We start from the raw sequence: 23,019 nt of genomic DNA on the forward strand, positions 1-23,019 counted from the left end.
CCATCTCCAACACTGGAGTTGTCTAGGGCCAGTGCCCGCAATGCCTAAGGTATGGGGAGCAGCGGCTGTTCTCCGGGGCCCCCAGTCAGCCTACAGCCTGTCCCAGGTCCCCACAACCGTCTCTCAGGCCTCCCCCTCCTATTCGGGCCACCTTGCCTCTGCCTCTCTGCAGCCCCCAGCCTCTCTGCACCATCGCTGTCACAGAGTCAATTCCCTGGAATAATCGCATTTTCCGGTTGGCTCCCTCCTTCTTGCCAAGCACGATGCTGGGAATCCCAACCAGCCAGGCCCCAAGAGGCTTCTCCAGGCAGGCGGCGGTGGGGGGTCGGGGAGGGGGTGGGGGCAGTGGTGGCCAGCACCCTCTCTTGCCATGGCCCAAACAACACTGTTCCTGAAAGGTGCAGGGGGAGAACGAAAACAAGGAGGCTTTAGAGACAGTCTCTAGATTTAGGTGGAGCTGAATTCTGGCCTTAGCCGCCCATATTAGTCCAGTCCTCCAAGATGTGCTTTCAAATCCAGCACCCCAGCCATCCTTATCCAGGTCCTGGAGAGAAAGCACAGATCCTCCCTTGGGGAGGCTCAGAGAAAAGGCCCCCAGGGAGGGATTGGCCCGTGATGTGGTCTACAGTGGCACTAGCCAAATCTGAGGACTATGACTCCCACAGAGGGGGTGCAGGTTCAATAAAGGAGGGCCTGAAATCCAAGAATGTGATATGGGGAGTTGGACAGACCTTGCTTCATTCTCGGATCTGTCACTTGGTGGCTGTCACGTCACATCTCTGAGCTTTATCTCCATAATGGGAACACTTCCATGGGATGTTTTAAGGATGAAATGCAGGGGTAATTTATCATGCATGATGACTTTTATTATAAATGATAGGACTCCATAAAGTAGGACATAACACAGCCATTAAAAAAAATATGGTGTTGGAAACATGGTTATTGGCATGAAAAGGTGTTCAGGACATAGTGGAAAAGCTAGTTTTGAAAAGGAAATCTGTATAGCAGGGTTCTTAGCCTGGAGTCCATGCCCATGGATGGCTTTATGGGATTCACAGATGTCCTGAAGTTATCCACAGAATGTAGGAAGAATATGTGTTGTTCTGAGGACACAAGTCAAAGTTATCACATTTTCAAAGGGATTTGTTACCCATAAAAGGTTAAAAACTACTGGAGTCTATATAGCATGATTTGATTTTTGTATTAGAAAAAGTAACAGGGGGGCGCCCGGGTGGCTCAGTGGGTTAAGCCGCTGCCTTCGGCTCGGGTCATGGTCTCAGGGTCCTGGGATCGAGTCCCGCATCGGGCTCTCTGCTTGGCAGGGAGCCTGCTTCCCTCTCTCTCTCTCTCTGCCTGCCTCTCCATCTACTTGTGATTTCTCTCTGTCAAATAAATAAATAAAATCTTAAAAAAAAAAAAAAGAAAAAGTAACAGGAATATAATGGGGGAAAAAAGCTGGAAGGCCCTCACCCAAATATTAAAGAATATTTTTTCCCACATGGTGGGCTGAGAGGTGATTATTTTTTCTTTTTGCTCATCTGCCTCTCCTACAAAATAGTCTATCTTGCTTGTATGATTAAAAAGAGAAAGAGGTTGATTTCTAGTTAAGTCACTTTCAAAAGGAAATCCCGGATAAATTTACTTAAGTTTTCACAGCCTCAGTGTCCTTCTGCGCAATGATAACTCAAGAAGTAATTGTTAGGGTAAGATGAGACAATTTATGCAAAGAGGTTTTCTGGGGAAGGGAGTAGGATGTCCGCAGTGCATTCAGCAAATATTTACTGCTGTCTAGCTGTAGGGGATCAAAAGGGAGTTAAATTCATTAAAAAACAAAAAAACAAAAAAAACTTTTATAAGCGTGGCATGTAGAAGGAATGTTTTTTAACTTGGTGCTCCTCCTTCCAGCCCCCATCCTTTTCTTAAACAAATAGAGGTCCTTCGTGACTTTGTTTCCCCGACCTGCAGTTGAGCCTCCGCCACAAGCCTCTTCCACGCTGTTCACAGTGCCGTGGGTATTTCACGGTGCAGACTGGAAAGGCTGGCGGCAGGAAGCGCGCAGGTGATGGGGTGGGGGAGGAGGGGACTGCTGGGCCCGCGTGACAGTCGCCCTGTCTCTCCCCCTCCCCGGCCGCAGACAGCGAGTTGGTGCTCCCGGACTGCCTGCGGCCGCGCTCCTTCACCGCCCTGCGGCGGCCGTCCCTGCGGCGCGACGCCGACGAGGCGCGCCTCTCCGTGAGCCTGTGCGACCTCAACGTGCCGGGCGCCGAGGGCGACGAGGCCGCGCCGGCCGCCGGCTGCCCCATCCCGCAGAACTCGCTCAACTCGCAGCACAGCCGCGCGCTGCCCGCGCAGCTCGACGGCGACCTGCGCTTCCACGCGCTGCGCGCCGGGGCGCACGTGCGGATCCTGGACGAGCAGACCGTGGCGCGCCTGGAGCACGGGCGCGACGAGCGCGCGCTCGTCTTCACCAGCAGGCCCGTGCGCGTGGCCGAGACCATCTTCATCAAGGTCACGCGCTCGAGCGGCGCGCGGCCCGGGGCGCTCTCCTTCGGCGTCACCACGTGCGACCCCGGCACGCTGCGGCCCGCGGACCTGCCCTTCAGCCCCGAGGCCCTGGCGGACCGCAAGGAGTTCTGGGCCGTGTGCCGCGTGCCCGGGCCCCTGCACAGCGGCGACATCCTGGGCCTGGTGGTCAACGCCGACGGCGAGCTGCACCTCAGCCACAACGGCGCCGCGGCGGGCATGCAGTTGTGCGTGGACGCCACGCAGCCGCTGTGGATGCTCTTCGGCCTGCACGGAGCCGTCACGCAGATCCGCATCCTCGGTGAGTGCCTCCCCCGAGGGCCCCTCCGACAGCCCCAGCGACCGTGCCCTTTCCTGGAGGACAGGGCCCATCCGGGGAAGGAGTAGGGGACGAATCCGCCGCGCCCCGCTGCCTCGCGCTGTCTTGCCACCAAGTCACAGGCACCGAAATGAGTTCTGGTGGCCTCTCTCTGGACCTTGTCCTTCAGTCTCACCAGCCGCATCCTGGGGGCGGGCAGAAAAGTGTGGATCCCTGAGTTTCACTCCCAGAATCTGATTAAGCCATGTCCCCACAGGTACATAAACAACTCAGTGGCCACTTAAAAATGAGGAAAAAAAGGTCTCCACCAGCAGTTAACGTTCTGAGGCTCAGTTTCCATCTCTCCAGAATGGGAATTAAAGCCTCTGCCTCCTAAGGGTGGCAGCATGTCTAGAGAGGAAAGAGTTTGGTATGGCCGAAGCCAGGTGTTTGTGCCTTGTGGTGCCTGGGTTGGGAACCTGTGGGGAATCCGAGCAGAGGGCCTTGGAGGAAATGGGGTTGCAGAGGTCTGGGCCGTTATTTCCTGGGTTTGAATGAACAGAGTTTGAATGGACTGGTGGATGTGGACTTGTGAAAGTTGTTTCTCATAGTGTTCTGTGAGGAAAAAGTTGGGGATTCTTTACTGCAGAACTTCTCAGAGCCTTTAGTATGCAGTGTGAATCTTTTTTTTTTTTTTTTTTTTAATTTTATTTACTTATTTGACAGACAGAGATCACAAGTAGGCAGAGAGGCAGGCAGAGAGAGAGGAGGAAGCCGGCTCCCGGCTAAGCAGAGAGTCCGACGTGGGGCTCGATCCTAGGACATCGGGATCATGACCCAAGCCGAAGGCAGAGGCTTTAACCCACTGAGCCACCCAGGTGCCCCTGCAGTGTGAATCTTTAATAATGAGGCGGGCAGTGGTGGTTATCAAGTACAGCTTTTTTTTTTTCTTTTTAAGATTTTATTTATTTGACAGTGAGAAAGACTGTGAGAGAGGGAACACAGGCAGGGGGAGGGTGAGGGAGAAGCAGGCTTCCCACTGAGCAGGGAGCCCAACACAGGGCTCTATCCCAGGACCCCGGTATCATGACCTGTACTGAAGGCAGACGCCCAACAGCGCAGATGCCCAACGGCGCAGACGCCCAACAGCTGAGCCATCCAGTTGCCCCAATGTACAGCTTTTTCTAAACTAATTTTTTTTTCCATAAAGCATTTCCAGGGACCTCTGTCTCCCCAGAATGTACAGGTATTCATGCTTTACAAGAGTGGGCCTCCTAACCAGCTGCAGTAGATTGGGCTAGTTCCATTAAATTCATTAGGAGGACCTGGTACAGATCTTTGAATCCCACCTGCAGAGGTTTTGATTCTGTAGATGTTGGCTAAGTCCTGGGCATCTGAATTTTTTTTTTTTAAGATTTTAATTTTTAGAGAGCGAGAAAGCAGTGGGGGCGAGGGAGAGAGAGAATCCCAAGGAGGCTCCTGATGCAGGGCTTGATCTCGTGATCTCATGACACTGAGATTATGACCTGAGCTGAAATCAAGAGTTGAAGGCTTAACCGACTGAGCTACCTAGGCACCCCTCTGAATTCTTTAAATAGGTTTGCTTAGGCAAGTTTGGAGACCTCTGGGCTTCATAGCCCCATCCTAGACCTCACCCCAGGAGGCTTGTAGACAGGGTAATGTGTGTATGCAAGTGAATGTGTATTATGCTCTAAAATTGGTATGTCTGTGTATAGGCACACGTGAGTAACTAAATGCATGTGTATTTACGTGTGTAATGCTGTTGTTGGTGATTCTATGTTGGAGTTTGTGAAATCAGATAAGTGGGGACTTCCTACTCTGGAAAAAGACCAAATGAAGACAGAGTAAACCAAAAAATCTGAAAAGGAATTAAATGAGGCAAGATACTAAGCAGTTATTATTGAGGGAAGATAAATTGGGAAGGAATGGAAAGAAATCAGGAAGGAAAGAAGTTGGGGTGAAAATTTAGGATGGGATAAAAAGAAATAGGACTGGGGTGAAGAAAAAAAATCAGGCTGAGGTAAACAAAATAACAAAACTACTTGGCTACACTCACTGGGAGACACTGCTCCTCAGATGAAGGGAATTGTATAAGGGGAGGGCACTATCCTGCCTCAGCACCATCTTAGAGAAGTAGCTTTCCACTGAGATTCCCGTTTCCCAGAGAGGCTTACTAGACACAGGAGGAGCTTACAAAAAAATCAGGACTTAAATGTCCTGAGAGGTAAGTGGGCCAATGTGGGTGTTTAAGAGTAATCATCCAGATACATGCTAAACAGTGTATGCCAAACAGAGTGCACCTGGGCTCTAAGAGAACTGGGCATCTGAGTCAGCAGATTGGTGTTTGGGGATCCTGTGGACTGCAAAGGAAAAACAAACCAGTGAATAGTGTGTGAAGGGTAATTATTTACAGAGGAGTGCTGTGCTTTGTGAAAGGCCTTAATGAACTAAGAATGGAAGGATCTTTCCTTTATTCCAAAACGATCACTAAGTTTCATACTTAATGACAAAATATGAGAAACATTCTCATTAAAGTCAGGAACATGATAGGGGGATGCCTTACAGTGTTGTTCTGAAAATGCTAGCCAGTGCAATAAGGCAAGAAAACTAGGAGGTGTGAATTTCTGAAAGAAGAGGTTAGTTAACTGGAAAACTATTAACGCCAGAGAAAACCCATGTGGCTATCTAATGCATATTCTTGGAAACAGTGACTATTGACTTAGAACACGTGATGATAAAAGGATCTCAGGGAGCATTTATGTGTAGGGGTGTATGTTAGAGCCTTGGGAGAGTCACAGGTGAATACGATTTCCTGCTCTCAGGAAGCTCATCACCTGGGGAAACAAAGCTGCATACCTGGGCAAAGAACAAATAATACCCCAGCTTTGTGGTAGTTTAGTCCCATGTATGTGATGTGTGTGCCTGGTCAGTGCTAAATAATGTGGTTTTGGGGGGTAGTCAAAGTTGCCCAGAGGAGGAGGTTTGAGGACAGTCCCAAGGGGCTCCCTGGACAGTTAGCTCTTTGGGGGCAAAGGCTCTGTCGGTCTTGTTCTCAGGGTTATGTTTACACAGTGGATGGTACCTGGTAGGTACCTGGTACCTTGTTGAAGGGAGGAGTGGCGGGGGTGAGGGGTAGGAGGAAAAGAGGGAGGTGAGGAGAGGAAGAGGGAGGGAAGGAAGGAGAGAATGTGGCACAGAATGAGCTTGGGAGATGCTGAAGGGCACCCGAAAGGTGCCATTGTAGTTGAGACGGTGGGTTATACCCGGGGGGAAGTGACGGAGGGAGCACGGGGCCTGGACCCAGAGGGTCAGGCTAGGGCTGGAAGGGCCATGCCAGGCGGGGGGAGGGGGTCTTTGTTCGCTGGCATGGGAAACCTCGAAGGTGAGGGTGCGTAGGAAGGGTAGAGGTGGGATTCCAGGCAGGGGGCTCGTTTGGACACTGCTGATGCAGTAACACCAGAGCATGAAGTGGCCTTCCAGTTTGTGGGTGGGAACCGAGAGCTGGGGCAGGGCAGTGGGCCTCTTTCTGGAATCCTGCCCTGAGCCCGCCCAGTGGCTGGGCTGTGTGGTGGTGCTGTGTCAGCCCTTTCTCTCCTGGGACCCTCTAGGAGGGGCAGAGAGTCACGCTTTCTCCCGGTGGGCCCCTCAGTGGCTCATGCGTCCCTCCTTCCCCCTCTGCAGGCTCCACCATCTTGGCAGAGCGGGGCGTCCCATCACTTTCCTGCTCCCCTGCCTCCACACCAACCTCGCCCAGCGCCCTGGGCAGCCGCCTCTCCGACCCCTTGCTCAGCACATGCAGCTCTGGACCGCTGGGGAGCTCTGCGGGCGGTAAGTAGGCTGGCCACTGCCGTTCCGTGGTGCCGCTGGCGGACCCCCACACCCGAGACCCCTGGCTGAGGCGGGAGTGCGGCCCCCGTGTCAGAGTTGAGCACTGGATGAGCTGGAGATACGCTTGGTGAACCCTTGTTGGATGGTGATTTCTTTTTTTTTTTTCTTTTTAAAGATTTAATTTATTTGAGAAAGAGAGAGAGAGAGAGCATGAGAGGGGAGAAGATCAGAGGGAGGTGCAGACCCCCCATGTTGCTGGGAGTGCGATGTGGGACTTGATCCTGGGACTCCAGGATCATGACCTGACCTGAAGGCGGTCACTTAACCAAGTGAGCCACCCAGGTGCCCGGGTGGTGATTTCTTGGGTGAATCCCACCCTGTCCCTCAGCTGGGCACCTTTCTCCAGAGCACTTTCTAGCACACTGGGAAGAACAAAGGATAGCTCAGCGGGGGCCTTCCTTAAAAGGCTCTGGGCCCCCTCCCTTCCTCCACCCCTCTTCTCCTCTCACTGCCTCATGGGCACCCTGGCCCCTCATCAGGGCCTCCCACACCCAGGAAGTGGGTTGTCAGGGGAAACAGGCAGATGCTAATCGATGGAGGGACAAGAGACCGGGGGCTCTCTTCCCGTGAACCTGGGGCCAGACTGGACCATGTACCTGCTGACTGGTGTCCCCTTGTCCCCAGGGACGGCCCCCAACTCCCCAGTGAGCCTGCCCGAATCGCCAGTGACCCCAGGCACAGGACAGTGGAGCGATGAGTGCACCATTTGCTATGAGCACGCCGTGGACACAGTCATCTACACATGCGGCCACATGTGCCTCTGCTATGCCTGTGGCCTGCGCCTCAAAAAGGCCCTACACGCCTGCTGCCCCATCTGCCGCCGCCCCATCAAGGACATTATCAAGACCTACCGCAGCTCCTAGCCCCTTGTGGCGCCCCAGCCTGCACGCCTGCCTCCGTAGGCTTTGGCCCCACTCCAGCCAAGGGGCAAGCCCACAGGGCCCCTTCTCTTCTTCCGCATTTTGGAAACTCTTCCCTTCTTCATTAAACATGGGAAACTGAGGCCCTCAAAGGTTTGGGGAGAAAGGGAGTATCAGGCAGGGAGGTGAGGGGCAGAAACAAATTGCCCAGCAGAGGGGAGGGGAGGAGTCCGTGCTCTTCCTGTCTTTCCCTTCTCTGCACCCACTCTACCCTGCATGCCGAGGGGCTAAATGGGGGTCTCAGCCTCTCCTAATCCTTCCCCATCTGGGGCAGATTTCTAGGAAGTCCTCTAGTCCATGTGAGAATTAGAAAACATGTCCCTTCCTCTGGGCAGATGTGTCCCTGAGCTAGGGCCTTCGGAGTATGGCCTGGACGTCAGTCTCCATTTGTTCTTTCAGCCAGCTGTCCTTGAGCAGGGTACAACCTGCTTCACAGCAGCCCCAGGCAGGTAACCCCAGCTGCTGCCTTACTCTCTGACCTGTACCCACCTTCTTCCTCTCTCCCTTGCCCCTCAGGCCTGACGGCCAAGGAACGGCCGGCAGATACCTCTCACCCTGGGCAGGCTGCAGCGCCCGTGCCATGCCCCTCTCCCACTCACCGAGGGTGGGTGGATGGACAGGCCTGGGTCTCTGACCCTGTGCCCTGGCTGAGATGCAGAAGGGCCCTTCCTGGCCATAGCCTTTCTGCCCCAGTCATCTCGCCAGATGCTGCCACCCAGAGACAGCCTTGCTGTAGGCTGGAGAGTAGTGCCCGTCTTCTGGAAGGTTCTCTAAGAGCAGGTTTGCCTTTGCCCTCTGAGACCTGTGCTCCCGGATCTCAGTGCTGTCCTGGGCCTGGCTGCTACTCAGACTGTAGTATCCCCAGGTGAGGCCAGGACCCTGGAGTGGGGGTGGGGTACCCTGGGGGTAACACCAGCCATTTTTCTTATTTTATTTATTTATTTATTTGGTTTTCAGGTTGTTTTTTGGGGGGGGTATGATTGAGTTGCCAATCCCCTGGGGCCCCTAGAAATGCTGCCCTGGTGTGCAGAGTGCCTGGCGAGAAAGGGCTGCAGAGGTAGCTCTCAGAATCTTCTCCAGGCTCCAGCCCCAAGTCCATAGCCATCTCTGCTTACCATGAAGTAGAACTCCATAAAAACAGGCTGAATTGGGAGGACTCTTGTCCAAGTGTGTCTATTTTACAGAGATAAACTGAGCTTCCTTAGTGTCCTAAGGCTGGTGGATCTCCCAGAGCCTCAAAGTGCCCTTCCTCTCCGGGCTGCAGCAGGGTCATCAGAGTTGGCTCAGCTATGTCAGGAGGCCCAGGAGCTCCCCCTTCCACAAGGAGGTACGCAGTTCTGGCAAGGCTGAAGGAGGGGAGCCGAGCTTGGGTCAGGGAATGGGGCTGAGAGGGCCTACTCGCAGTAGGGGTTGGGGAGGCTGTTCTTAGTAAGGCTCTTTACCCTCAGGAAAGATGAGGGAAGGGGCCAGGTCCTGGCCGCTGTGGGTTATTTCTGGTTCTGGGATGGCATGCCCCCCCGACCCCTGCTCTTAGGCTAGTTGTCCCACCTCGCCAGCCCTACCCAACAGACTGTGGGCTGGCGCCTGCTCCCACACTCTTGGCCTAGTTTCCCCCCAGCCTCCCAACCCTCTGCCCCCTCTGATGGCTTTTCATGCCCATCAAAGACCACTCCTTCTGTGGCTGGCAGAGTGTGGGATTCGGATTCTAGACCTGGCCACTGGGCAGCGGGGTGGTCGTGGCCGAGTCAGAGTCCTCAGCCTCAGCAGGCACCTCTGTAAAATGATTGTTTGGGGACGAGAGCAGACTTTCTGTGGGACTCCTGGGGCTTCTTTGGTGAGGGGCTGCTCTGGGGTGTTGGGTGGGATAGCACTGGGGGGTCAGAACGCCAGCCTGGGCCTTTGACTGCCCCCGCCTTGCAGTGGGCCTCCAGGAAGTCATGGTTCCACTGTGGGTCTCCACTTCCCAATCACTGACCCTGGAGACCCCCTCCATGGGAGTCGAGGGTGGGGTGGGCCAGGTGGTGGCCCTGTCCCACCAGGAGTCTCCTCTCAGAGGCAAGGGAAGGTCTTAGATGCAGGAGCTGTGTGGCCTGTGGTTTGGGGAGAGGAAGCCATCCGTGTCACTGTCTCTGTTAGTGCTGGGGTAGTTGCTGCCTCCTTTGTGAACTTGGGTCGCTGTGATTGTGAATAAAGGTGATTTCGTACCAGCCTGAGGGCTGTGCTGTGCTGTGCGGAGGGCTGGGGAGGGAGGGCCAGGATGGGGCTGGGGAGGAAGGGGAAGGGTTGGGTGTCAACAAGCAGGGAAGACTCCCTGGAGTGGGGGACAGGAGCATGACCTGGGGGCTTGAACATCAGGGGCCAGAATGCCAGGAAAGCCTTGTAAGTTGAAAGAGAGAAGCCATTGCCCTTTGGTGCCCTCAGATCCCTGGATCCGTGAGGGGCAGGAACAGAGTCCCTGAGGCCTCCTCAGCTCTCTGTTAAGGCTCAGGTGGGCCCAAACCTGGCCCTTACACCCTTGTGGGGTGGCACTGCCACCTAGGGGCTAATGGGAGGATGACAAATCCATCACGCAGGTCAGGAGGGGCCAATACTGACGGGGTGACAGCAGCCTAGAAAAGGGAGGCCTCTGGCCCTGGACCTTTAGTGAAACTTTCTCGATGTACTGAGTATACCTGGTTGGCTGTCAAAGCTGGGAGTGGTGGAGCGGATCTAGGCATAGTGTGGGAATCTTGCTCATCTGTTGGGGCTGGGACTCCAGCGCAGAGCATGCCTGCCTTCCTGTCGTCTCTCCTGGGATGGTGCTCTGGTCCCTACAGCAGGACAGCCCAGCCCTGTTTACTGGTGTCCAGAAAAAGCTGGGGAGTGCCCGGGGCTCCAAGCTGAGGGGCCAGGCAGGCCTGCTGGATGTGGGTCTTTTGCCCCAAGGTCTGCATCCCTCTCTAAGCCTTGGCCATAGCCCAGAAGCTTCCTATAGGCAGGGAAGGGGGTATGGGGGTGGGGAGGAAGGGAAACTTGAGCATGGCTCTCACCAACAAAAGTGGCCTGCCTCCTCCCGCCCCTCCAGTGTCCTCAGAGGGGCCCGGGACCGTGCAGTTCACGCTGTGTTCTGGATGCAAAAGGTGCTTTTTGCCATGCAGCCAGATGGCTTTTCTGATGGCAGGGAGAATTAAGAGGTGATTCTGTTCAGTTAAAAAGGCCAAAAACTTTATTTAGTTTTCAGGGAAATACAAGATGTAAACATAAACAAAATACAAAACAAAACAACCCAAATCTTACAGTCTAGAAGCATGCCAAGACAGAATATTTTCTGCAGACCAAAGAGTCCCGTCAACAGGATAAAGGACACCTGGAAAGTGGCAGGCCAAGGGGTTACGTCCCATCCCCAAGGACACTGCATTCTTGTGATGAGAACAATTAAAAAAAAAAAACCCACTATTAAAAATATTAGAAACATGGAGATAGTTTAGCACCACCATTGATCCTGGAAATGTTTTAGCACTCAAATCGACTGCACTGAATTCACTGCCTTAACCTTTAGTTTCTCTGCTATGGGTAGAAGAGGGCACAGCCTCCTCTGGACCCTGCAGAGCCCACCAGGAGCTGTGAGGGGCTCAGTGGGCCCTGTGAAGGACTCCCCAAAGCTCTGGGGCCCCAGAGACACCCAACAGTTCATAGGCAACCACACGCTCCCCAAACTACACTCCAGGGACCTGCCACTCCCATCTTCACTCAGAAGTCACCTTCCCGAAGACCTCTCAGGAACAGTCAGTGAAACCCTTTTCCTAGACTGTATCCCGGGTTTCAAGAAAACCTGTTGCAGAGAACAAGTTGCAGATCCAAGAATGGTGGCTCTGTTTACCCTTCTCTCTCCTAAGTAGGTGCTTCCGGAAAGGTGGCCTGGTGACAGGCCATGGAAACTGAAAGGGCCTGTCCATGCAGGAGTGTGTGTGGCCTCCCCTCTCTTCTGAGTCACACCTGCGCATCCAGCTCAGCAGACCAAGTTACCGCAGGTATCAGGAGAGATACTCCAGAATGACTGGTGTCAACAGAAGAAAAAATGAGGCAACTTCCCTCCCAGACATGCTTGGGGGTCATGGGTCATTACTGGACAACCCATTATGGTCAATGGGTTGTCCAATACTCTTGAACTCTAACCAGTTCAAGCAATTTAAGAGGCTAGCTCTGGATTAGACAAAGGGATGTGGGCAAAACCTGCTGGTAACCTGGGAGATGGAGGAATGTTCTGGAGCCAGAGCCTCCAGACTCAAAGACTGGTTTGTTGCTAGCAAGTTCCCATCTCCACTAAGTAAATGAGTGACTATTCATTATCAGCATACTGGTGATCCAGGTTGTAGCCCAGAAAGTAGCTATCTCCTCAGGTTGTCTGTTTCTCTGGCCAAATCTTAGGGCTTTTTCACCCTGCTCTGACTGGACCCTTGGAGGCTGAATCAGTAAATTCCCTCTGTACCTGCTGTCTTTCTCCTGAAACACTCAGAACTGACTTCTTCCCTTCTTTTGAATAAAGACCAAACTCCAGACTCCAAATCCTCTCTCAGCCTTCTCACACTTTTCCCTTTCTGCCTAGAAGACATCCTCTTCTGGAAGCCACCTTCCCAGGAAGGGACGGTAAGCCCCAGCCAGTCCAAACATGCACACACTCCTCACTCCAACGTGACTCTCGCTTGCCTCCAACGTGCTCGAGCCCTCCTTCTGCCTTCGAACAATTCTCTTACACGCTTTCTCCCCATTCCTCTCGCCTCCTGAGGTCCAGCCCTTAGCCAGGGTGGAACTGGGAACAAAGGAGGGACCTTCACTTCAGAAACCCACTCTCTAAGGCCACTAAGTTCTAGGACTGGGATGGGAGGGGGGGGGCTGATTGTCAAGGTCAAGTGCAAACCCAAGATTAAAAAGATAGGATTGGGGAAAGGAGATCGCATGATAACCCCAACCTCACAGGCAGGTTTGGATCAAGGCCCTAGAATGTAGAGCCCTCTACTTGGTCTGCGAGCACCAGTGAGCCCAGCTTCTGGCTGTGGATCTTGGTGCGCAGGACAAAACAAGAGGAAAGCGAAAACCAATGAGGCTGCTTTTCCTGAAACAAGGCTGTAGGTCAGTAGCCCCATCCTGTCACTGTCTCTGGTTGCAGAACTTGAGAACCACCGAGGCTTCCTCAAATAGGGATCATGATTTAGGCCAAAAGCTCCGTTGGGTCAAGGGAAAAAGCACCCCACACTGCTCCCATGATGTGCTCAGCCGGGCTGTGCAGTCTGGTGTACTGACCTCACCTTGAGCACGTTCTCGCCCCCAGCAGCCTGACCACCCTCAGAAACAGGAACCAAGGGCCTCCCGCAGCGACAACAAGCACGGTGGCAGCGGACGGGCTCAGCCTGCCGGACAGCACGTCTGGAGGTGGTGACCCGGTTCAACCATCTCAGCGCAACCACACCCAGTGACTTCTCTTCCACAGCTTCATTTTGGAGCCCGGGATGATGGCCTAGGCTGCTTCTGCTAGATCTGTTAATGCCAGTGTGAAGTTTCCAACAAAATAATAAAATAATTACAAAAAAAAAAAAAAAAAAGACACATTGCACTCTCCAGCCAAAATTACGTGTGAATAATAACACACTTGCTGCCAGAAACTGCGAGTCCCATGGGGCCTGCCCAATGCCAAGGACTTATAAAATGGAGACAGCTTGCCCGGTATTTGTTCTCTAACCCCGTGTTATTTAGTTCAAGTGGGAAATTATCAACACACACACACACACACACACTCTCTCTCTCTCTCTCTCAACACACAGCCCTCAAAAAAATGAGGGAATTTCAATTCTTTAGCAATGTGGATGATTCTCTTTCCAGAGAGCTCTACACTGAGATTCTCCAAGTTGGGACATATAGATGTATATACTCCAAGGAGAGACACCCACACACGGGGGCACGGCCCCCCTCTGGGCACACAGATCCACGTTTGTACAGAAATTTACCAAACCGAGGGGTTGGAGCAGCAAGCATACAGTACTGGAGATGGAGGGCACAAGCCAGCAAGGATGTTCCTGGAGCCCTGAGGGGCAGAGCTCCAAGGGCTTGGACCCAGAGACTTCCCATCCTGCTGCTTTCTCGACCAGCGCCAAGTGAGGAGGAGGCCGGCTTGGTGGCTGTTGGGGTAAGCTGTCCGCAAAGACCTGAGTAGGCCCTTCAGATGCTTCCCTAAGGCCCTCTGGGAACTGTCAGGGTGTTAAGCAAGAGGCAGGGCTCCCTCCTCAGGCTGAAGTCATTGAGATGAATGGGTGGCCCAAGCTTAGCACCAGGCCTAGCCGCAGGCTTGTGGGAATCGGTGTCTCGCTGGGGTCTGTAGGGCTCAAGGCACCCACATCCCCGAAAAAGGATTTGGTTACATCTAGGGTTCCTGCCCATAAACCAAACTGAGGTTACGTAGTTTTAAAAAGACTCAAACATACATCAAAAGTATCATGGCCCACACATCAGAAGACTGGGGTGAGACAGGGCTGCTGGGAGTGATTTTTAAGACAGGTCTTTCTGGGCAGCTGGCTGAAAAGTAATGGAAATGCAAACAAGGAACTGTTCCTGGAGTCCTTTGCTCTGCTCCAAGGGCCAGAGCCCCGGGAGGTCAAGAGCCCCAAGCCACATCCCTGAATCCCTCCTAGGTGGAGAACACCCAACAGAAAAAGGGGCTGCCCTCTGCCAACTCGCGGGGGGCGGGGGGGATAGAGGAGGGTTAAGAGGTCAACACCCAGAAGGTCACCTGTCTGCTCCACAGCCCCACGTCCTCCTACGGACACGCCGGGCCACTGAGCTCCCACCACCGTCCCAACAAGCCCTGGCAGCCCCTGGTAATATTGCACTTTTCCTGCCTCTCAGATTGTTTTCATTTTTGGTTGAGAATGCAAAGTATTCGGAAGGGTAGGGGAGGTGAGTAACCTTAAAGAAGTAATATATTAGTTAAATACAAAAAAAAAAATAGGAAAAGTAGGGGCTACTTTATCTTTTTCTTTTTTTCCTTAAAACAAACTACCAAACCAAGGTCTAAACTTAAATAGTTCTACGCCTACTCTGCAAATACTAGTAATATGAAAATAACACTCGACCGAAATTCCCTTGTCTTTCTTCCTTAGACGATAAAAGTAGTAACATGCCTTGCTGAGGAAAGCGATGGATATAAATACCAGTAAAATATGCTGCTCTAACATCTGAAAGTGATTAAAACGATTCTATATAATGCCTTCGTCAAGATGGAGAATCGAGAGTTAAGAAAGAGAAGCCTCTGGGGCCAGGCCAGGGGTGGAGGGCCGAGCCACAGCCAGGGGCAGACAGCACGCTCGCCTCTGGGGCTGCCCCTTCCAGTCCCTCCTGCCACCCCCGGAGACCCCCGGCCCAGTGGGAACAGCTGTGGCAGGGCCAGGGACCCTGGCCAGGCCCGCTGCTTCAAAGTGGGAGAGAGATGAAGACATTTTCCCCCCCTTATAATGAAAGAAAAGGGTCTTTAAACTGAAAGAAAAAGCACCAAACGCTGCATCTTCAGGCATTATATAAAGCTCAGTAATGACCTCAGAAGGGCTCATTATGATTAAAGTTGCAGTATACAGCAATACAATGCCATCTCACATTTTCAATCACAACTAATGGGAAACTGGGTTTGGACACTGCTGAGATTTCAGTTTTCTTTTTCCTTTTTTAGTCTGATCTGGTTTTCCTCCAGATGGGTCAGAGCCGCAGGCCCCTCCCTCCCTCCACCTGCTGCTGGTGGGACCCTCCAACATCACAAAGCAGCTCAGTAGCTCCAGGGAAAGGTCCTCTTGCCCTGGGTGGGGCTGGGAGTCCAGGGGCACTAGGCCTGGCGCCCGCTGGCCGTGTCCGAGAGGGACTGGCATGCACCCTTCTTGCTTCAAGTATTCATATTCTCTTTGGGTTTGCAGGATTTGTGCTGTGTTGTGAGTCAGGGGATGATGGTGGGGGGCGGGGGGAGTGAGGTGTGAAGATGGGGCATGGCAATCCCTTTCCACTGCCCCAAATCTACACGCTGTCACCAGGTGGCAGCATCCCCCACTTCTAGATGACAGAGCAGCTCCCAGCCATCCTCAGGGGGGCTGGATGTCACCATGTAAACATGCTGACCACACGATAAACTACAACGGGCCTGGGAAGGAGGGTGAGGATGGATGCGGTGGGGTGCTCTGCCATTAACTAGCTCCATGATTTCGGGAAAGTAATCTCCTGTTCTTGGGCTGCAGTAGCAGGAGGGAATGGGATGGAGTGACTGTCAAGGTCACTTTTAAGGACCATCGCTTAGAGCACTGGGGATCGAGGGGAGAGAGGGGAGCTCAGAGAATGTGGGCCTCGTGGGTGCTGGAAAGCCCCACAGGGCAGCGCAGTGAGGAAGGGCAGGCTCTGGGGAACACTGTGGTCTAGTCCCAACTGAGATGCTCTGTGCTTGGCAGATGCGTCCTGCTCCTCCCCCTGGCCTGGCGGGCACGTTACTGGCTGAACTGGCTCAGTGGAGACGGTGGAGGAGCCAGGCCGCGGGGGCCCTCCCCCCCGGAAGACAGCTACGCGGAAGGTCCTATCACCCAATAGTCACTCTACTTTTAAATTTTATTTTAAATAATCATAAATTACTTCTTCTTCTTTTAATAAATATGTGCTGCTTAAAAATGAGAAAAGTAGATACTGCATCTTTAAGGAATGCACTTTGCTCTCTGGGTTTCTTCCCGTTCCACCTCAGTAAAGTGCATTAATTAACAAATAATGAACCACTTCTTTATCATTATTGTTCAAATAAGTCCAAATAATATTAATAGGAAGACACTAAACCACTACCATTAGTACTGCAACCTAGCAGATTAACTCAGTATCCTGCTCTATTTAATACTGTCCAGCAGAAGAAAAGAACTAATTTCAATTTTAAACAAACTCACAAAGCAAAAGGAAACCAAATCTCACCATGGCCCGTCAACAAAGAACAGGCACGGTTTGCTGTAGCTGCCAGGCATCGGTGTACAGCGAGGGAGGAGCGCTGGGGAGGTCCCCAGGCGAGGCTTCCGGGGGCAGGGGCGCTGGGTAGGATACTGAAGGCACGGAACATGGGGTCCCGTGCTGACCTTCAGGCAACATACACTGCCTGGGTGGGGAGCAGGGGGAGAGGGAGGGCCTTTCCTCCTTTGTAGAGAACACCAACCCTTTGTCCGGGCCTCTGGCAGCTGAGCCGGTGGCCGCGAAGCCCGATCAGTCCACAATCAAAAGGCACGTGTGGAATTCCACTCCCAGCAAAGGGGGAGTCCTTGAGGGAAGCTGAGGCTTCCAGAGGGTCCCCTCCAAAACGTCAACGACTGAAAGACACAACCCACAGTTGACAGGGACTTTATTCTCTCCTCTTTTCACAGGGGGCACTGCCCCTTGGGGAGACTGGGTCAGCTCCCAGCCTGGGGGTCCTCCATCTTTTTGGATACCTGTGGCACTGTGTATGTGTGAGGGGGTGGCTGGCAGCGGCCGCCCAGTTGGGGCCCCCCTCAGACCTCGGTGGGGGTGCTGGGTGCTGCTCCACAGTTCACAAGGAAGGGTTTTGGTCCTGCCCAGGTGGGAGAATGGACGCAGAAGGATGCTCACCCAGCAGCTTGAAAGCTGCCTTCTCTCCTGCATGCGCCCCTCCCCTCTCCTGGGGGGCGGGGTTCTGCCCCCACTGGGGCACCTGCTGCGTCAGGGAGCTGGGCCTTTCGTGCCCACGCCCTCCGGCAAACGCCATGCTTGGGTTCTGTCCGCAACAGTGGAAACCAAATGAAAGGACTTTGGCTTGTGAAGGGAGAGAAAGTGAAAAGCAAACAAAACCAACAACCTCCCGGCAAGAGCACAACAGAAAAGCCACACCCGCTCCTCGTCCTGTCCCCCATAAGGCTGACCGCCCTTGGGCCCCCGAACAACCCCTAAAATAAGACCAAAACCCAAGGGCTGACATAGAAGCCCCAAATCAATAAACCTCTCCCAAAACATGCAAAAGAACTGCCCACCCAGAAACACCCAAAATAAAGTCTGTGCAGACGGTGTAGAAACTGACAGCTTTGCCCACCCTCTCTGGGAACTCTGGGGCTGCTGGTCCGACACGGACGGGGTGCCCCAGGCAAGGTCGACCCCCTTCTCAAGGCCAGGGACAGTGATGGGTAAGCAAGGTGGTCCTTGCTGGCACCTGCGGAACCGACATACACCGACAGGTGACGTGGCCCAGGAAGAGGCTGAGCTCCCAGGAGACACCTTCAAGCCCCAGTGCCACCCGAGGTGGGTGGCGGCAGTCCCGGGGAAACCAGCATAATTCACTAATACAGGTTTAGGACGATCCTCCAGTGGTGAGGTGCTAGCCACAGAAACCAGGCTGGGGTTGGGGGCAGGGGCAGGTCCCGGAGGCCCCCTTCAGATCCGCAGCCAAGGCACAATTGGAGTTTCCCACCTGGCCTGTCCCAAATGCCGCCGGGTCTGTTGGCCAAGTCACTGAGGTGCCCACACGGGGTTCAGCTTTCTTGCTTCTGGTCCCAGGCCTGGTGCACCTGTGCCCGCTGGTTTCCCTGCTCCGTGCGGGTCCCCGCCAGACCTTGCCTGCCAGCCAGCGGGGGGCAGCCCGGAAGGGAGCACGGCAGAGCTCACGAATTCTGCAGGGTTTAACGTCCTCCCCCACCCCCTCCCACTTTCCCTTTCCCCTTTGTCTTCATCCCACCACTCATCCACACCCAGGCTGGATGGACCCCTGCCCCCCACCCACCACCATTAGTTCTTTTTCTCCAGGTAGTTGGAGGGCACCCAGCCTTTGAAGGGCTTTGCCCCATCCAGGATCTGGCAGTACCACCAGCCGTTGGGGTTCCTCTCCAGGACCTCCATGGACACACCCTCCTGGAAGCCCGCCGTCTCCTCATCCCCCTCATAGTCCGCGATGGAGACATATATGTCTTTGAGGTTGTTGTGGATGAACTGGGACTTCTCGATGGGCTTGGGGCGCACGGGGGACACGGGGATGCCGTTGCGCTGGCCGGGCAGCAGGGGTGTGTCCGAGCCCTGGCTGGCAGCCCGTTCGGGCAGGCGGCCCTTGGCCTCTGCGGCGGCCGAGCGTGCGGTGCTGAAGGAGGAGTTCCGGCGGACGCCTCGGAGCCCGTCGGTGGCCGTGAGCGACTCATTCCTCCGCAGGGCACAGGACAGGTTGTTGTCCTTGGGGGGCGGGGACACGAACACCGACTGAGGCCTCACAGCCACCTGCCGCACACCGTTCCTCAGCTTCACTGCGCTGGCAGCGGAGGTCTTGCTGAACCCCCCAGGGGGCTTGGAGGGGATGGGCGGCGTGGCCCTCTTGTTCTGGTTGACGGTGTTCAACGCTTGGACCCGCTTCTCGATCTTCTCCAGGCTGTCGGACTTGCCCTCGTGCTGCTTGTTTTTGGGGCTTACCGTGTCTGGCTCTTTGCCAGAGGGGTCGGGTTGCTCGTTCTCGCCGAGCACCAGATAGTGGGAAGGGGCCCAGCCCTCCAGCTCTCCAAACCTCACGTACCACCAGCCGCTTTCCAGCTTCTCGAGCACCTGGACCTCCACGCCTGCGGGGAAGCTGATCTCCGAGTCCTGGACTTTCTGGTAGGCACTACACGTTGTGTAGGAGGTGGCCTGCCCTTCCGGTCCCTTTTTGGTGGGACACGGGGGTGTGGCGGCTGGGGGGGTAATGAGGTCAGCAGAGCCTCTTCGGGACCCCTCACTGGAACCTTCAAAGGCCGTCTGGGGGGGCAGCTCTGAATCCTCGCTCTTTGAGCCCTTGAGACCCCCTCGGAGCTGGCCCGTGGGTCTCAGCTGACGCCGTAAAGTGCTGATGTCCATCTTCTCCTGACTCTGGGACTCTGCTCGGTTCAGGAACGGCTTGGGCCGGACTGACGGCTTGGCCCGGGCACACGAGGTCAGCCCCGCCTTCAGGTCGGCATCCCGCTTTGGCCCGACTGGGGGCGTGCCACGGATGCCTGCGTCCGAGGCGGAACGGGGCTTCAGGTCCCCGCTGTTCTTGGACAAGGAGGAGGAAGAGGAGGAGGAGGAACAGGTGGTGTTAATGGTGATGGAGGAGGAGGAGGCCGAGGAGTGGTTCTTTCCTAGTTCCGCCTGGGCATTCTTCTCCGCCTTGAGCTTCAGGAGGGAGGACGACTTGGGGGAGTTTTTCCTGGCCAGGGATAGAGGGGAGCCCCCCGGGGACTGGCTGTCCCGGGAGGAGCGTCTGGCTGACAGGGCGTCCTCCGCACTCGGCCGGAAGCCTTCGTTCTCATAGATGGTCTCCTCCTCTGGCGCCACGTCCTCTGAAGAGCCTCCCACCCGAAAGCGGGCCCGCTGCAGCGAGGAGGCGGGTGAGGGCCTGCAGGCCTGGCTGGGCCGCCTGTCTCCTGAGCCGCTGTCCTCCGTGGGCTCCTCGCTCAGCTCTGGCTCTGAGTCAAAGCCGAAGGCGGGGATGTCATACTCGGGTTCCTCGTACTTGAGCTTCAGTGGGGAGTCCTGGCTCTCCGCAGAGCCCGCAGGGCCCTCCTCAGCCTCTTTGGGCTTGCTGGGGGGTGCAGGGGGGGGTACCTTGGGCCGGGTCAGCGTGCTGGTCCGGCGGCTCAGGTTGGGCTTCTTGCGCTTATCGATGTAGGATGCGGGGGCCCAGCCCTCCTTCTCACCGATCTGCACGTACCACCATCCGCCTGAGTTCTTATCGATGACCTGGGGGAGGGCAGAGCAGACCAGTGAGCCGGGATGATCGCTGGGCCCTACAGCCTGCCAGGCTAGGACGTAGGGTCTTCATTTCACAGCTGAGCCAAGTGAGCTGCTGATCAAGTGACCCAGGGTAATACGTGTTGGGCTGGAATTCAAACCCGGGTCCCTATCACCTCCTTCCACTGCCCCAGACCCTCTCCCCTGGTCCTCCAAGTCTCCATCACCACCCCTTTTCTTTTATTCATCCACAGACCCCTTTTCTCCCCCTAGACTATGTACTTAGAGGACCTACCGCTTCTGGTCCCTACAGAATCCAACTTGCGAAAGGCTCCATGGGTACAAAAAAAATGTTTTCCACTGCTCCTCATCCTACCCCCAGTACTGCTAGGTCCTCCATTGGTGAGCATAGAAAAGGAGTCTCAGGTCAGAAGAGAATAGGAAGATTCAGGTGAGCTGAACTGGGAAGTGGGGCCTGTGCCCAGAGCCACCCTGCACAGCTCCTCCCTGCTGTCCCTACTGCCTGTGGTCATTTCACTGCATGTGGGATCCCAATAAAATCCCACTGGCTGGAAGGATTTCTTTGGGTTAAATGATTTCCTGTGGGAGGGATGAGGGTCTTTTAGTCATTTCCATATTAGTATAAACTAGTTCAAGGAGCTTCATTCTTAACTACAATTTGAGATCAGCTAAAGGCCAGGAGTGCGATGCTGGTTGTGGTGCTGTATTTGGACTGGGGAACATAAAGGGAAGATAATTTGGGGTTGTGAGACACTCCTGGAGAAAGAGGTATTTGGGGGTTGGGGGGAGCATGAAAAACTGGCACCAGGTCAAGAGGAGCAGGGAAGGCAGAGAGAGAGAGAGAGAGAGAGAGAGAGAGAGACTGCCGAAGGCAAGCTCTACTTGAGATCAGCCCCCTGTAGCCCCACCAGAGAGGAAAGACTTTTCTCTTTCCTTTGGTTCTATAGTCCTTCCTTTGCCCTGCCCACCCCATACTTAAAATTTAAGTTTGGTAGATCTCAAGTATGATAGTATGGTTAGATGGTGAGCTTTGGAGGCTCTCCTGGAAACCTAGGCACCACTGACAGAATGACTTCTGCACGTTCCAAATTCAGTTCCAAATTCAAGACATGTGATTGAAAACATTCACACCGGGGACACCATCCCCACAGGCGGAGGCCGCCCGAGGGCTCTTGGGACAGCGGGTGGGTGGGGGGTCTTAATTGGATTTAACCGCATTACTACACAGAGTCACTCCAGAGAACTGACCCACATCACAGATCTCTGCCCCCTGCAAGGGCCACAAAGCAGAAGCTCCTAAATGCCAGACTGGGGGGTGGGGGAGCACCACAGGGTCTGTTACCACCCTGGCAGAGACAAGTAATCAAAGACCGGGGAGAGAAGTGACGGTATCAAAGGCCAGAAGTGCCTGTGGTGTGGACGTGGCCAGAACCCAGGTCCTTAGTACTTTGGCTGTGTGGACCACAGTCTCCCAACAGCGGTACTTGCTAATGGGAGTTCTTCAGAATCTTGGCTCCCAAGGTGCTTCTAGGAGACGAAGTGTGCTGGGGTCCAGTAGGTCTGGGCAATGCTGCTATTCTAATCCCCTCCTCTTAGAGGTGCACAGTGACATCCCTACAGCATAGGCTCTGATAAGTTCTGCAATGAAAACCATACAACTGGGTAGATTTTGTGTAACACACTGTCCTTCAAACCTTCTCAGCCACAGAAGACCCTCGTGTCCAGGTGCCTCCATGACCAGCGCCCACCGCCAGCTTTGGGAAATGCTGCTTTGAGGGAAGCGCTGGGTGGAGACAGGAGTCCTGGAGTCTGGCCCTGACCATGGCACAGAATGGCTTAAGGCCAATTTTTATCCCCATGGTCTTGCTTTTGTATCTTTCCTGCCCCCCACCCCCCTGCCATGTTGCCAGCCAGGCATAAATGGGAACCACAGCAGGTCTTTGAGCGGCATGACTTAAAACCCTCAGACTCACCTCTGCCTTCTGTCCGCCCCGAAAGCTGATGCCATCAGAGATGCATGACTGGAATTCAGCAATGGTGTAATACTCCACCTCAACAGAAGGGGGCTCTGGCGGCTTCGGCAGCTGGAACCCCTAAGGCAGGAAAGGGCTCAGTGAGCAAAAGCCACCTGAAGGGCAGTAGAGGCCAAACGTGGTGTGTCCAACCAGGCACAGGAACAGGCCTGAGAAAGGATCTGTCACCTGAGGCTCAGGCCATCTCCCCCAGGAGACTGTTCTCCTGAGCAGGCTTTCCACTAATACCAATGATTCATTTGAAACGCCTCAGAGCTTCATAATGATCTTTAGTAACAGTAATTTCTACCCCGACATCTCTGAGGTCCAGTTCATAGATGCTTCAATGGCCAAGTCCCCACAGTAAAATTAAAAATCAGGGAAGCCATTGTAACAAAGCCTGTGCCAAGTGCCCTGTGGGAAGAGAGTCACATCCTTAGATTGAGGAGAAGGGCTGCAGGGTGACATCTGGCATCTCTTTGGGGGAGGTGGGAGGGGTGTAAGGGGGCGTGAAGATGGGTGAGGAGAGCCCATAGTGGGTCATCACGATGATACCAAATGGCCAGGCAAGCACTGACTAAAACTGACCCTCTGTTCTGTGAGTAGGTTAGAATGTGCTGGACTGGTAACA

The 23,019-nt window shown here is 54.3% G+C and overlaps 2 protein-coding genes across 8 annotated transcripts in view; one reads left to right on the plus strand and one right to left on the minus strand.

Moving 5' to 3' along the window:
- The window catches only part of NEURL1 (neuralized E3 ubiquitin protein ligase 1), an 86,207-nt gene extending 76,348 nt beyond the window's left edge, over positions 1-9,859 (plus strand). For both annotated transcript variants that reach the window (XM_082722481.1, XM_082722482.1), the window contains exons 4-6: positions 2,135-2,824; positions 6,524-6,670; positions 7,355-9,859. In XM_082722481.1, coding sequence (XP_082578607.1) covers positions 2,135-2,824; positions 6,524-6,670; positions 7,355-7,593 — 1,076 coding nt within the window. In that variant the 3' untranslated portion in view covers positions 7,594-9,859. The remainder of the gene's footprint in view (positions 1-2,134; positions 2,825-6,523; positions 6,671-7,354) is intronic.
- Positions 9,860-10,832: 973 nt separating this feature from the next.
- Positions 10,833-23,019, minus strand: part of SH3PXD2A (SH3 and PX domains 2A) — a 233,736-nt gene continuing 221,549 nt past the window's right edge. For all 6 annotated transcript variants that reach the window (XM_082722448.1, XM_082722446.1, XM_082722447.1 and 3 more), the window contains 2 exons: positions 22,350-22,469; positions 10,833-20,364 (listed from right to left, as the gene is read on the minus strand). In XM_082722448.1, the coding sequence (XP_082578574.1) occupies positions 18,415-20,364; positions 22,350-22,469 (2,070 nt within the window). In that variant the 3' untranslated portion in view covers positions 10,833-18,414. The remainder of the gene's footprint in view (positions 20,365-22,349; positions 22,470-23,019) is intronic.

Source organism: Mustela nivalis (genome assembly GCF_964662115.1).
Source record: "Mustela nivalis genome assembly, chromosome: 2".
NCBI lineage: Eukaryota > Metazoa > Chordata > Mammalia > Carnivora > Mustelidae > Mustela > Mustela nivalis.